The 13,594-nt window shown below is 40.0% G+C and overlaps 1 protein-coding gene across 1 annotated transcript in view; it reads right to left on the bottom strand.

The window, feature by feature from the left end:
* The window catches only part of URB1 (URB1 ribosome biogenesis homolog), an 81,307-nt gene that overhangs the window by 22,640 nt on the left and 45,073 nt on the right, over positions 1 to 13,594 (bottom strand). Inside the window, exons 17-25 of the mRNA XM_054973596.1 lie at positions 12,255 to 12,393; positions 11,902 to 12,075; positions 7,731 to 7,924; positions 7,327 to 7,551; positions 6,783 to 6,962; positions 5,557 to 6,412; positions 2,950 to 3,151; positions 2,035 to 2,218; positions 685 to 743 (exon numbers count right to left, since the gene is read on the bottom strand). Of these exons, the coding sequence (XP_054829571.1) occupies positions 685 to 743; positions 2,035 to 2,218; positions 2,950 to 3,151; positions 5,557 to 6,412; positions 6,783 to 6,962; positions 7,327 to 7,551; positions 7,731 to 7,924; positions 11,902 to 12,075; positions 12,255 to 12,393 (2,213 nt within the window). The remainder of the gene's footprint in view (positions 1 to 684; positions 744 to 2,034; positions 2,219 to 2,949; positions 3,152 to 5,556; positions 6,413 to 6,782; positions 6,963 to 7,326; positions 7,552 to 7,730; positions 7,925 to 11,901; positions 12,076 to 12,254; positions 12,394 to 13,594) is intronic.

Raw genomic sequence — 13,594 nt, 5'->3', positions numbered from 1 at the left:
GTGAACATGGTGAGAAAGGTGGATACTGTTAGGCCAACGGAGGTGCATTGGGTGCAAGCACAGACAACAGCTCCTCTGATCTGGTCTGGATTATTTTTTTTAAAAAAAAACATTGTGTTTTTTAAGGTTTGATATTTTTCTGCAATCCTTAAGGAGGGTTCCCCAAGGTTGCAGAATTATCTTTTTTGTTCCCAAGCAGCCCTGATCCATGGGTTTAAGTATCTACATGTTGGGGCCACTTGGGAATTAGATATATGATACAATAAAAAGCCTTAGCCTATAGCTTTAAAATCTATGTTAGGAAGCTTGGCTAGTCAAGCTCAGGAATCACACATCATCTTTTCCCTTGCACACTGATATTTCTTTGGGCTTGCCCACCATATTCTGTATATGCAGAGTCCAGTTGTACACTATGAACACTCAGAGAAATTACGTTGGATTTTTTTTATACATCCCAACATTACAAACAAAGTATGCAAATTTGTATTCTGAACCAAGTAACTGTGACTTTCTTTGACATCACTACTCACAACTTTAGCCAAATTTTAATTAGATGACTTGCATAGCTACAAGTATTCCTATTTCTATATAAGAGGATGATGGCAGAGTTCTGTCTGAATAATTAGCTCTTTGTAAAAGCACCAAATGTTTAATGCATCACAGTTAGATCATAAAATTGCTTACCTGAGTCCCATTTTCACAAAATTATGCCAGTCCTCTGGAACCACTTCAGTTACTGAATGCTTGATTGGTAGGAAACAGCAACACAACATTTAACATATACTATGTTTCAAGGGATAAAGCACTAAAAATTTCAGTAACTTTTCCTCTTATTTTGAAATTCCAGATTCCCAAAAGTAACACCATTAGAGTGAAATGCCCCAATGCATAATTGGTTAAACGATCTAACTCCCAAGGAAGTTGGATACACCATTTTCAACTCTGCATTTCTCTCCCAACTTCAGTTTTTTTCTTACAACTAAGTTTCATTAATACCAACTGGATTTCCCTACAAGTAAAAACATTCAAAGTCCAGCAGCTGTCTAAACCAAACAATATGAGCCTGCTCCAGCAAGGCATATTCATGTACAGAAAAACATAACAGCAGCCTTGCTGATCAGTCAAGAAGTCCATCTAGCCCAGAACCCTATTTCACACAATGGTCAACTAGTTGCCTGGAGAGATAAGAAACAGGATATAGAGGCCAAGGCCTTCCCCCTGTTATCTCCTAACACTGGTATTCAGAGGTTTACTACCTCTAAATATAGAGGCTCTCTTTAGTTGCCGTGGCTAATAGACCATTAATGGACCACTTCTTCATGAATCTGTCTAACCCCCTTTTAAAGCCATCCATGGTTTTTCACCATCACTACATCCACCAGCAGTGACTTTCACAATTTAACTACTCACTGAGTAAAAAATTATTTCCTTTGGTCTATCTTAAATCTACTGCCCATCAACTTCACCGGGTGCACTGGAGTGAGCCTAAACGAACTCCCCCCCAAAATTAACTTTTTAAAAAGTTATATGGTTTTGACATTTTTATTTGTGCTTGATGCTATTTTTGTTTTTGTTTTGCTTTTAAGTTTCTAATGAAAAGTCAATATAATGGATTTTACTTGTTGCTGTTTACTTTGTTGCACTCAGCTGGCTATATCTTGTATTTAGTATCACTATTTTTATGTTATTGCTATCGGTTTCTCAGCTGGATCTATATTTAAGGATGCTGTGCGATAGAAGATGGAGCTGAGTGTAAGGAAGCATGCACATAAATATGCAACCAACTTCCTGTGCTTTTGTGCTCCCTAGTGGGCAAACACTGAAATTCATGGCACTTCTACTATATCTGAAGTAAGCTCTGTCTCATGAAAGCTCATACTAGAATAAATGTTGCTGGTCTTTAAGGTGCCACTGGACTTCTGTTTTGTTTTTTTATGGCACTCCTCAGCCTCTGTTGTGCTTATAACTCACCATCCTATGCAATATACAGACAAAAAAGAAAACACACACAAGCAAAAAAACCCCAGGCCTCACCAATAATTTTTCTAGTCTTGACAGCATAGAATTCTCCATTTCTGAATGAGTTTCTTGCTCTTTGCTGTTGCTGTAAGTGAGGGTTAACCATTTTATACAGACATCTAATAAGTGTTTCTGCCAGGAATTCAGCTTCTCTTCAGAGCTCTCCAGTGTTGTTGATATAGCATCTGCAACCACCCAGCTGCAAGAGATATGAATAGGGCAATAATTCTGTTGTTGTTGTACTGTTGTTTTAATGCCAGTGTGTAAAGTCTGCAAAGAAAGGAAATACTGGATAGCATTTTTACAGGGTGGGTAAGGGAGGTCAGCCATGCCAGAAAGATTGTAGATGCTTAGAGCTATGAGATAGTTTTACATAATTAACTACAGACCCTCTATTGGGTTTAACAATGACCACAAGATTCTGCTGGTTCAGTTGTTCAGTACAAAGGGTGTAGGCCTCTGTTCTGGTACAGGAATAAGAAAGTGTCACAGTTTTCTCTTCAATAACTGACAATGAACAGCACTCAAGAAAGAAATCTCCATTTACTGATTTAGCCAACTTCCAGTTTAAATCTTTGGGCATTAGGTTTTCAAAGTATCCACAAAGTTTTTATATAAACTGTTTTTTTTTTAAAAAAATGCCACTTCCCCAAAAAGACAGAAATGGTGAATTTAGTCTGACTGAGTTTGGAAAGCCTCTTTCCTAGGTTTGAGAAAAGCTGAAGGACCTTGAAGTCAAGTGGCGACCAAATTTATTTGGTATTTTTAACATTTTTACCTTGCATTTATTGATCTTTTATACCTTTGAAACAAGAGGCTGCTTAATTCAATGCTAGTGTCAATATACTATAAATCTTATTTGTGCATGACAATTATAATAACTATTTAAACGGTAGTCCCATTGTAGACTTAAAAATTAAACAGACTTACTGCTCAAGACTTCGCGATGCCTGAAGAGCTACAGGTAACATTTCCATTAGATTTGTCAAGTCTTCCATTTGTAAAAATGGCAGTAACTTGGAAAGAACTTGACACTCCTCTGTCAATGGCTTTGATGCATCTGTATTCAAGAACACATCCAACAGTTCTGCCCACAAAGATTCTCTTAGAACACACGCAACAGCTGAAGAGACTGCAGGAAAGAATGATGAAAAACAGCTATATAGGATGGCATTTTGTATGCCTACAGACTAGCAAAGAGGTGTACTCCACACAGAAAGTAACAACATTATACAAATATTCCTAGATTCCTGTTTTGAACAGCAGTGGATCTATCCATGTCAAGAGAGACATCACTAACCTTGGTGAATATCCTTTACCAAAAGATGTAATATCCAACAATGCAAGGATTCTAAACAGGCTGCACCAAGCAAAACTTGGTCAAGAGCTATGCGTATAATATTCAGTGCTTAGTGGAGCTGGGAGGGGCCTCATCCTACTGGATGGGACAAACTAGCCATCCAAGTGGACCATGCAATAGAAATAACCCACCTAAAAAACACCCCTCTACCACCAATGGAGAAATGTAATATGTAAATGTAATATGTAAAATCATTTTTTTCATGTGATAATTATAGCCATTACCTGGTACCTTGCACCAATAAACACAGACTTTGTATCAGGCAAAAAAAAAAAATTAACGAACAAGAAGCAGGCAGTAAGCTGGTAGCTGACAAGGTTATTCAAAAAAATTTTTAAAAATCAGTACATAAGCTCAGCCATAAACATTCATTCAAAACGCTTTTTGCATAATAATCTTAAACCATCTTATGAATTGCTTTCATAGTAAAATGTTCTTTTTGTGTCTGTGGAGCTTTACTGATTGTGGGAGGGAGAAAGAGGAGGGAGTGATTATGCCTCTTTTGCCTTCCCTATAAGTAGTCTATTAACCTGTATCATTCCACACGGGTCCTCTGACCCCTGGAATCAACTTTCCCAAGGACAGAAGGTGATGCTCTTGGGAGGGGAAATGGGGAAGATCTGTGATTCTTGTATGAGCAGATTGCTGGATTTACCTAAAATCACGAAAAAAAATATTCTAAAAGGTTGAAGGATAGTAGCTGAGACATACAGATCTTAGGACATGAGAAATCATCTGAACAAATTAGATAATGTTGAAAGTGGGGAACCCGCAAGGACTTACAGGAGGCGTCTCATTTCCTCTCCGCTACCCCGTCCTCTTTCCCTTCCCTAACCCCAATAGTCTCTCCTCCTTTTCCTGCTTCCTGCTCTCCCTCCCACCTGCCTTTGCCTGTTCACCATCTTCACCCCCCTCCCCCAAACAGCCTCTCTCCTATGGCCCAGTTTCATGGTGGGAAACCTGCAAGGATTTGCAGGAGCTACTTCACTTTTCCCTGTATCCCCTTCACCACACTATTCTGTTCTGTGTCATGAGCTGACTCCTTTGTTTAATAGTAGATACACCCCTCTCTTTGCTGGCTATCCTGATTTCCTGTTTGTAAGGAAGTTTTAATGTAGGAGACCTCTTCACAATGTGATCCTCTAAGACTTTCCATTTGTTCCAGTTTTAGTATATGTGCTGTACCTCAATGGAAATAACATAAAAATTCCTGAGAGGTATCTTCCAGGTCCTCTCTTGTACCACAAATGCTGCAATTTGACTGGATGCAGGCCTGATAACAGTGGAAGCCAGATTATGGATTGCGGCAATACTCCATGGGTTAAAGTTAATCTATTTCCCCAAAGGACTTATCAATTTAATGCTAACTGATCCCTGCACTCCATCCTGGGCTAGAAAGACAGATAGCAAACTAGCCTCTTATGGTTTAACGCAGCAAAATAGAACCAAAATGTACTATTTGACCTTGACCCCATGATTAATCTAACCCCTATGCCTTCTTTATAATCTGGCTAATCATGAACACAGGAGAACCTTCATGTTAATGCGATGGGACATTTTGCCCTGTCGTACTTGAAGGTAGATACAAATGAATGCCACTAGAAGAATGTTTGTGTCCCTGTGGTGATGGGAAAATAGAATCACTAAAACATGTCATCTTTGATTGTAAGATATACACACAGCTACGAGAAGATTACATAAGGCCTATACTTTCTGCCCATCCAGAAAGACATAGAGCTTTTCTCCTTTCAAAATGCTTTCGGATAGATCCCAGGACATAACATATATGGTTGCCAAATTTGGATGGATAGCAACGAAGAACAGGAGATTGTTTATCACTAATTAATATAGTCTTGTATATGGTTTTATGATATACTAAATTCTAAATATTAAATTTTTAGCATAATGTAAGGCAATGTAATTTATTATTATATTGATTTATCTTTCAAACTGTATGCTCTGTTTTTATTTTTGTAATCTCTCTGCTGGTCTAGGACTGTAATAAATTTGACTTTCTATTTGCATTCTGAAGAGAGACAGTTCATTCTGCCACCTTTGGTCAATCACCTCCATCCCATCCATATGTGAACCAGGCCTTAGACACAAATTATTTATAACGCCTAAAGAACCAATCAAGCACTGATGGGAGAACCATTCAATAAGTTGTCTGTTGTTACCTTTTGATAGGCGTGTAAAACTGTGATGCTCTTGGCACTGCAAATATGTATTGATGAGTGGCAGGAAAAGGCCAATGTTCTTTTTCAAGTACTTGCTGGTCCCATGCATCAGACACCACAGCTCAAACTGCAGCAGATGAGTCTGGCAATAACGAATCAGCAAAGCTGCAACGGAGAGGGAAGTCTCTGTTGCATGATTAAGACAGAACATCTGAATGTCAACTCCGACTGCCTGGACAAAGACAGGCTCCTTCTCTATAGCATGCATGAAGACCTTCTCCAACTCTTCCGTGGCTGCTGTGGACAAAAGAATTCCCATCCCTTGAATGTGCTCTCTTGAAAAAAAGACGTCTCCCTTCAGGGATCCTCTTTGGTAGCTCTCTGTGAGAAGCTGTACTAGAGTCCTTCCGTAAGCATTCAGGCATGATTTTTTGCCAGAGGAAGTTTCAGATTTCTTAGCAGCTAGATTTGCTTTAGGAACCTGCAGCATAGCCAGTATGACTTCTTTTAGCTGTTGAGAGTCCATGTATTTGTGCAGATCTTGCAATGCCTCTAGTTGCTGTGACCCTGTGAGATATGTTTTGCTTCCTCCTCTTCTCCCAGTGTGCAGTTCTTTCAAGACAGTCTTAGTGACAGCTTCAAAATATCCAGACAGCACATGCAGTTGATTCCTGCACTGTAACAATGAACAGCTCACCTTCAATAACTCAAGTATACAATTGTTCAGGTGAGCAGAGAGCTGCTTCACTGCCAGGGGACTTAACTTGTGATGTGGAAGAGAATGTTGTTCTACAGCCAGGAACCAACTCTCCAGTGTAGGGTGTTTGAAGATCAAAGTGAAAAAGACTTCCAGTATCTGCAGTGGACAGGGTTACAATAAAAGATACCATTACGTAGGTGATTGTTATAGGACAAATAATCCTGTACTTTTATCCACACTATGTGTTCATTATATCCCTTCTAACGCTTACACCTAACACAGACACTGAACTGGCTTCTTTGTCAGACAATTACAAAAGTAGAGGCACACAGAATGAATTGCTACTACTGGCTCCTCCCCTTTCCTTCCAATTTAGGTTCCAGCTAGCTGAAGGCCACTTTCTCTTAGAACTGCTTCCGGAAGCTAGAAAGAGCTGAAGAACAGTCCACTGTTCAGAAGAACTGAAATGGCCCACTGCAGAAAACAAAATGGATGTGCAAAACTGCTGAAAGGCCAAAGTTAATACCTTGTCATTTGAAGTTTCCACTGCAGTCAGAGACTCCATATCCATAAAAAGATCAGAATTTGTTTGGGCATTTTCCTTTTCCTGCTGATTATGCAGTTCTATGTCATTAACTCTGAGCAGTATATTCTTCAGCAGGTCCACAAGGACAGTGAGAAAGGAAAGACCAGAGTTCCTGCTGAACTGCTGGGGAAAGACATTCCAGGATGAGAAAAAGAGTAGGAGAAAGGAATCAGTAATGAAACTACATATTTGTAATGTTACCTTGTGGCCACATCACACTATAGTTTTTACAGGTATATGGAAAGTATTTTATGTATATCCATAAAACTACAAAATATATATTCAACAAAATAAGTAAGCCAATGAGTCAAGATTGTCTTTAGCTTTCAGTTGCTCATACTTGTGGTAGCAAACACAAATTTACTGCCATATAACACAATGTTGCTCTTAGCATAGGAATAAAATATTAAACGAAGTAATTTTGTAGTTAATATTTTAAGGTAGCTTAGAAAAGGGAGGCAGGATAGAGAACAAAATTTCTTACACTGCTGAAATTTTCCACTGTGGTTTTGAGGTATAACAGAACATGCTTTGACGCCAACAAGAGCTTCTGAGGCTGGAGATATAAAATTGCCTCATTCAACTTCTCCTTAACACCCTCTTCCAAGAGAGTGGCAGCCCCTGTCTTGTAACTATTCTTCAATAAAGAGGAAAACGATGAATCCAGTGACAGGAACTGGTCTTCAGACTCATTGCTGATTAGCTGGAACTATTTTAAAAATCCATATAACGAGAAATAGAAAAACACAAAAACAGCATGTAAATCATGGTTTAATCAACACTAAGGACTGCAAAACCTAAAAAGCATGCTACTAGAGGCCCATTCTGGCTCCTACTGACCTCTTCTGTCCCTGAATCCTCCAGGTTGCTTTTAAGGGATTCACCTACCAAAGCTTCCTTAGTTTGCTGTGGGATCCAAAGACTGTAATATTGGTTGAACTGGTAGAGTTGAGGATAGTTAGAACTCAGTGACTGAAGTTCCCTATCATAGAGATGAAACATCAAACAAAGAGCTAAGGGGTCTCTTTGAGAATGCAGCAGGTCAGTGCAGACATTGATGAGATAATCCACTATGTTTTCTCCTGCAGAAACAAAAATAATAATCTTAGATCGAATGTTATAAGTAACTTATTAACTTGGAATTTTCAAAGCTAGTTCTTCTTAATTTAAAAAAAGAAACTTCTATATCTGTGACTTCACAATGAGCAAGTCAGACGTACTTAACTGAATCAAGTGCACAGAGTCTAAGCTGATTCTAACATTGTTACAGCAGTCAGTTGTTACACTTCAAAACAATTCCAGCATTAATATTATCCCCTCAAACTGACAAAGACATCCAACAGCCATTACACTGTTGATGACTTTAAGCATCATGAATAACACTGGGAACACTGTGGTCTATATCACTCAGGCAATCTCTAGGCCTTTAACTCTATGCCCCATTGACCCTCCTGCTATACTGGCTGGCTCGTCTGTGAAACAGGTTTTTGAAGTAGACCAGGGGTCCTCAACATGGTGCCCATGGGTGCCAGGCTGCCCATCAAACCTTTTCCGGTGCCAAGTATTTTTAGAAAGTGGATGGGATCAGATATAAGCAAGGTTAACAAGGATTCTGACTGATGACTAGAGATCCAGGCAGATTAAAATAACATTATTTTGGCATGCCACTACAGTGTTGACTATCCTCTCTCACACCTTAAGTTATCCCTCTTCTCCCCTGTACTTAGGCTTCCTCTGTGTGAGACTCTGCTTCCTGCAGCAGCCATTTTGTGGTTGTGCTTTCCTTTCTGCTGTCCTGGTGAGTAGATTTGAAAGAATGCCCTACTCAGACAGATTATGTGTATGAGCAAGTGGAAGATTATCTCACACTTTGTTTGTATGCTTATTGACCCTTTGAGATCTGTGGATACAGCTAGTGATAGCTTTTGAGGTTCACCTTGTTACTATGTCTTCCCTGCTAGCCAATAATAGTGACCCTGGTATTACTTTGGTTGCAGCTAAATTTCTTGCAGTAGTGGTTTCTATTCAAGGATTGTAATAGAGGATTATCTTTATAAGATTGGTTCTGTCCAGGACTATTGGGTCATCGGACTATTTAAAAATAAGTAAGATATTTAGGAAGTACAATTTGTTGAATTTCAATGAGTCAAGTAATGCACAGGAGACTTTTTTATAATGAACTTTCCCCCAAACAATCTATTTGGATATTAGAGAAATCTGGTATGTAAGGAAAATCACTGAACTACATCATCCTGCTATTTCCCCTTGCCTGGCAAAACACAGATATTTGACTTTCACTGTCAGATAACTAGTTCTCCATGGAACCAGGTGATTTGCATAGGGAAAGGTGGTCTGTGCCACCACGTTGTTTCCTAAACTTCGTCTATCTCCTCATTTGTGCTGTCCTTACACTCTTTATCTTGAACTTCAGAGTCTTTATCCAAGCTATAGTTGGGGAGTTCCTGACTAGCAAGACAGAAAGTGAGTCTTCTTAATTCTAATATGCCAAAAATTGATAAAACACAAAAATATTTCTAAAATTAAATGCATGTTTTAATGACGTTATTAGGCAAGAAACCATAGCCAACAGGAGCTCTTCACTACCTCATGGCTTTAAGATCTTTTCCATAAAAGAGGCTGTGGCGAGGCCTCTTTTAAAGAAACCATCACTGGACCCTACTGACCTGGTCAATTACCACCCAGTTTCAAACCTCCCATTTCTGGGAAAGGTGATTGAGCAGGCAGTGGTGGAACAGCTGCAGGGCTTCCTTAAGGATGTCTCAGCCCTAGACCCCTTCCAGTCTGGGTACTGTCTGGGACATGGGACAGAGACGTTGCTGGTCGCCCTCACAGATGATCTTCATAGACATCTGGATCGAGGCGCCTCGGCACTGCTGATATTATTGGATCTGTCAGCAGCGTTCGATGCAGTCGATTATGATCTTCTGACTCACCGCCTCGCCCATGTGGGGATACGAGGGACTGCCTTACAGTGGCTTGTCTCTTTTCTCCATGGTCAGGGACAGAGGGTGGCGCTTGGGGAGAAACTGTCATCCCGCCACCCTTTGGTGTGCGGGGTCCCACAAGGAGCAATACTCTCCCCATTATATTGTCGAAGGCTTTCACGGCTGGAGAACGATGGTTATTGTGGATTTTCCGGGCTGTATTGCCATGGTCTTGGCATTGTAGTTCCTGACGTTTCACCAGCAGCTGTGACTGGCATCTTCAGAGGTGTAGCACCGAAAGATAGGGATCTCTCAGTGTCAAACTGTGGAGGAGATGTTTGCAGGTGATTTATATCTACTCAAAAAGGTGGGTTGGGTTGTGTCATCCTGTAAGGGTTTCCCAGGGTGTGGAATGCTAATGGAGTGCTAATGCTTCACTGTATCCTGAGGAGGTTTTTTTGCATATGGATTGGTGCTTGATATGCTAATCTTCTCTGCAGGGCTATTGTGGGTTGTAGAGTCTTTTGTTAGCCTGGTGTTTTTCAGAACTGGAAACCATGCTCTATTCATTCTTAAAGTCTTTTCTTTCCTGTTGAAGTTTTGCTTATGCATGTGAATTTCAATGGCTTCCCTGTGCAATCTGACAAAGTAGTTGGAAGTGTTGTCCAGTATTTTGGTGTCCTGGAATAAGATACTGTGTCCTGTTTGAGTTAGGCTATGTTCAGCCTCCGCTGATTTTTCAGGTTGGCCAAGTCTGCAGTGTCTTTCATGTTCTTTTATTCTTGTCTGGATGCTGCGCTGTGTGGTCCCAATGTAAACTTGTCCACAGCTGCAGGGTATACGGTATACTCCTGCAGAGGTGAGAGGGTCTCTACTGTCTTTTGCTGATCGTAGCATCTGTTGTATTTTTCTGGTGGGTCGGAATACTGTTTGTAGGTTGCGCTGTTTCATAAGCTTTCCCATCTGATCCGTGATTCCTTTGATACATGGCAAAAAACACTTTTCCTGTAGGATACTGTTTTTCCTTAGTTGTTTGATTTATCCTGGGTTTAATTGCTCTTCTGATTTCATTTCTGGAGTAGCCATTTGCTTGAAGTGCATGGTTTAGATGATTAATTTCCTCACTGAGAAAGTGCGGCTCACATATCCGTCTTGCACGGTCTACTAATGTTTTCATTATGCCTCTTTTCTGTTGCAGGTGGTGATTGGAGTTTTTGCTTAAGTACTGATCCATGTGAGTTGGTTTCCTGTAGACCTTGTGACCTAATTGAAAATTTGCTTTGCGGATGACCAAGGTATCTAGAAATGGGAGTTTACCCTCAATTTCCTTTTCCATGGTGAATTGTATGTTCGGGTGGATATTGTTGAGGTGGTTTAAAAACTCCATCAATTCTTCTTCACCATGGCTCCAAATGATAAATGTATCATCCGCAAACATTTTTCAAAATGTTCCATGTAGAAGTTTGCTATAACTGGGCTGAGCCCAGGGGAAGCCCTCTCAGCTCAGTTGTAGCAAACTTCTACATGGAACATTTTGAAAAAACAGCTCTAGAATCAGCACCCCACAAACCGAGTGTCTGGTTCCGGTTTGTGGATGATACATTTATCATTTGGAGGTCCTGTACTTGAGCCACGGGGGATTAGGTTCAGGACTCTGGCTCCTGGCCCTCAATGGGGCACCATTAGTGCCAGTTCCGAGGATTAAGAGCCTGGGGGTGATTTCAGCTGTCTGCTGAAATCAGGGCCCGGCAGGACCTACTATCTTTTCGCTGGGCCTGCAAGACAGAGTTGTTCCACCAGGCATATGGCTGAGGCTGGACCTCCGCCGTCCAGAAAAAAAAGGGGTGTATAAATCTTAACCCCTCCCTGTGAAGGCTGTCCACCACCCTGTTTTAAATGTGTTGCTTTTAATGTACATTAATTTCTTAATTGCATTTTTAATATGTTGTCATCCGCCCTGAGCCCGCTCATGGGGAGGGCGGAATAGAAATCTGAAATAAATAAAATAAATAAATAAAATAAAGGTTACAACCAATATTTCCATCTGGAAGTCAGGGAGAACCCTTTGCAGATTTTACTAGTCAAAATAAAAAATAAATATAAGAACAGTGTACCCTCTGCATTTTCGTCACACTGGTCAAGGAACTTATTCCTGGCTTCTAAAGCAGCTGGAACAACAGCGCTGAATGGAAAAGTGCTCACAACCATGTCTTCACTTAACGTGGATCCAGTTTCTTCATCTAAGCCTTCATTGCCTTCCACAAGGACATCAATCATATCCAGAGCATCTGGTTTAAAAAAGAAAAACCTTAGGGCATGAAGATAAACAACTTAATGGCTTAAGTTTTAACTTTTCAAGCATATAACTGGTTATCCTATTTCTGTAAAGCTGACTCCAGAAAATTCTCAAGAACATCAATGGAAGATCTGCAGAAAGACCTCATGGACTCCAAAGTTTAGGGCATACCATCAATGTGAGAGATGGGTATGCTGATATTATCAACATCTTGTTTAAACAGGTTGACCTGGAGAATACTGGCTTCTTGAACAAGATCTGCTGCCTTATCAGTGTAAGGATAGGGATTGGTCACCAATTTTACCAAGACCTGCAAAGAAAAAGTAACATGAGGCATAAGGTGCTAATGGATAGTAATGCAATTGGAAGCATAAAGATGACACAATATGCTCCCAGAGGAGAACAATGCATGCAATACAATTATTTTTGCTAAAGAAGTTCTCACTGCCAAAAAAGTCAAAGTAATTTGCAATAGAATAGCAGCATGTCTTTTCAATAGTGGGAATTGTTACAATGAAAATCAAAGTTCATACTGGGCATAGTATGTTTATTGAACTTGTACATTTTGTTTCTATGGCTAAAGGGTACAACTCCTGAGCAGAGTTATACATCTGCATATCCCACTGGTTTGGGCAGCTCAGGGTGAAATCAAAAGGTAATAATTTTTTTAAGACATTAAATTACTTATTGAATTCAATTACTTATTGAATTAATATGTAGGGAAAGAAGATCACAGTAATAACATTTTTAAAAGACTTTTATGCGTGCTTCCTGATATTTTTATGACTGCTTGTAGTCCTACAATCAGTGTTTGGCTACCTGATAAAAGGCATCTATTGCAACATATGGTATGTTACATGTATGTACACGAACCATTAAGGAATTTGTGGGCATACAGACTCACTGGCAGTTCTCACTGCTTCTTTAGGCATGCTAAAGAATAATATCAAGTGATGCAGTTTATTTCACTGTCAGATCAACAGAGAATATGCACGCACAGCTCTTCATACCCCATAAAATTTTAATGCAATTCATAAAAAGGATTAGTAAACAAACAACAAATCAGAAAATCTATTGGCCTAAATACCCCAAATATGAAATAGATCTCTGCCCTACAATTTAAAATGCAAGATTTCCATGGCAACCAGCAGTATTTGGTGCACACATTTGCATTCATTAAAACATCATCTGTGAAATAAATATTTTGTGATCCTACAACTGGTATATATTTTATGCACTGGGTCACATTTCTATTCAAATGGCACAGGAGTCAGCCGTCTCTTCCCTGCTGAGCTCGTATGCCACCTCACAACTTTTCAGAGCCACCTCCTGGTTGACCTCTCCATCCAAGTTGGATCGTTAGCCATTGCTCAGGCCTGCTCATTCTCAGTACTGGCTCTGGCTTCGAGGAAAGCCATCCCTGAGGATGTGTGAAGGGTCCCATGTTTTCAGAAAAGGTGCAAAGCCATCCTTTTTTAGATAGTAGTTTGACAGATCATTAATCTGGAGTT

This window comes from Eublepharis macularius, chromosome 3, assembly GCF_028583425.1.
Source record: "Eublepharis macularius isolate TG4126 chromosome 3, MPM_Emac_v1.0, whole genome shotgun sequence".
Classification (NCBI taxonomy): domain Eukaryota; kingdom Metazoa; phylum Chordata; class Lepidosauria; order Squamata; family Eublepharidae; genus Eublepharis; species Eublepharis macularius.
Note: the sequence above shows the minus strand (reverse complement) of the source record. Positions and strands in the feature narration are given on the sequence as shown.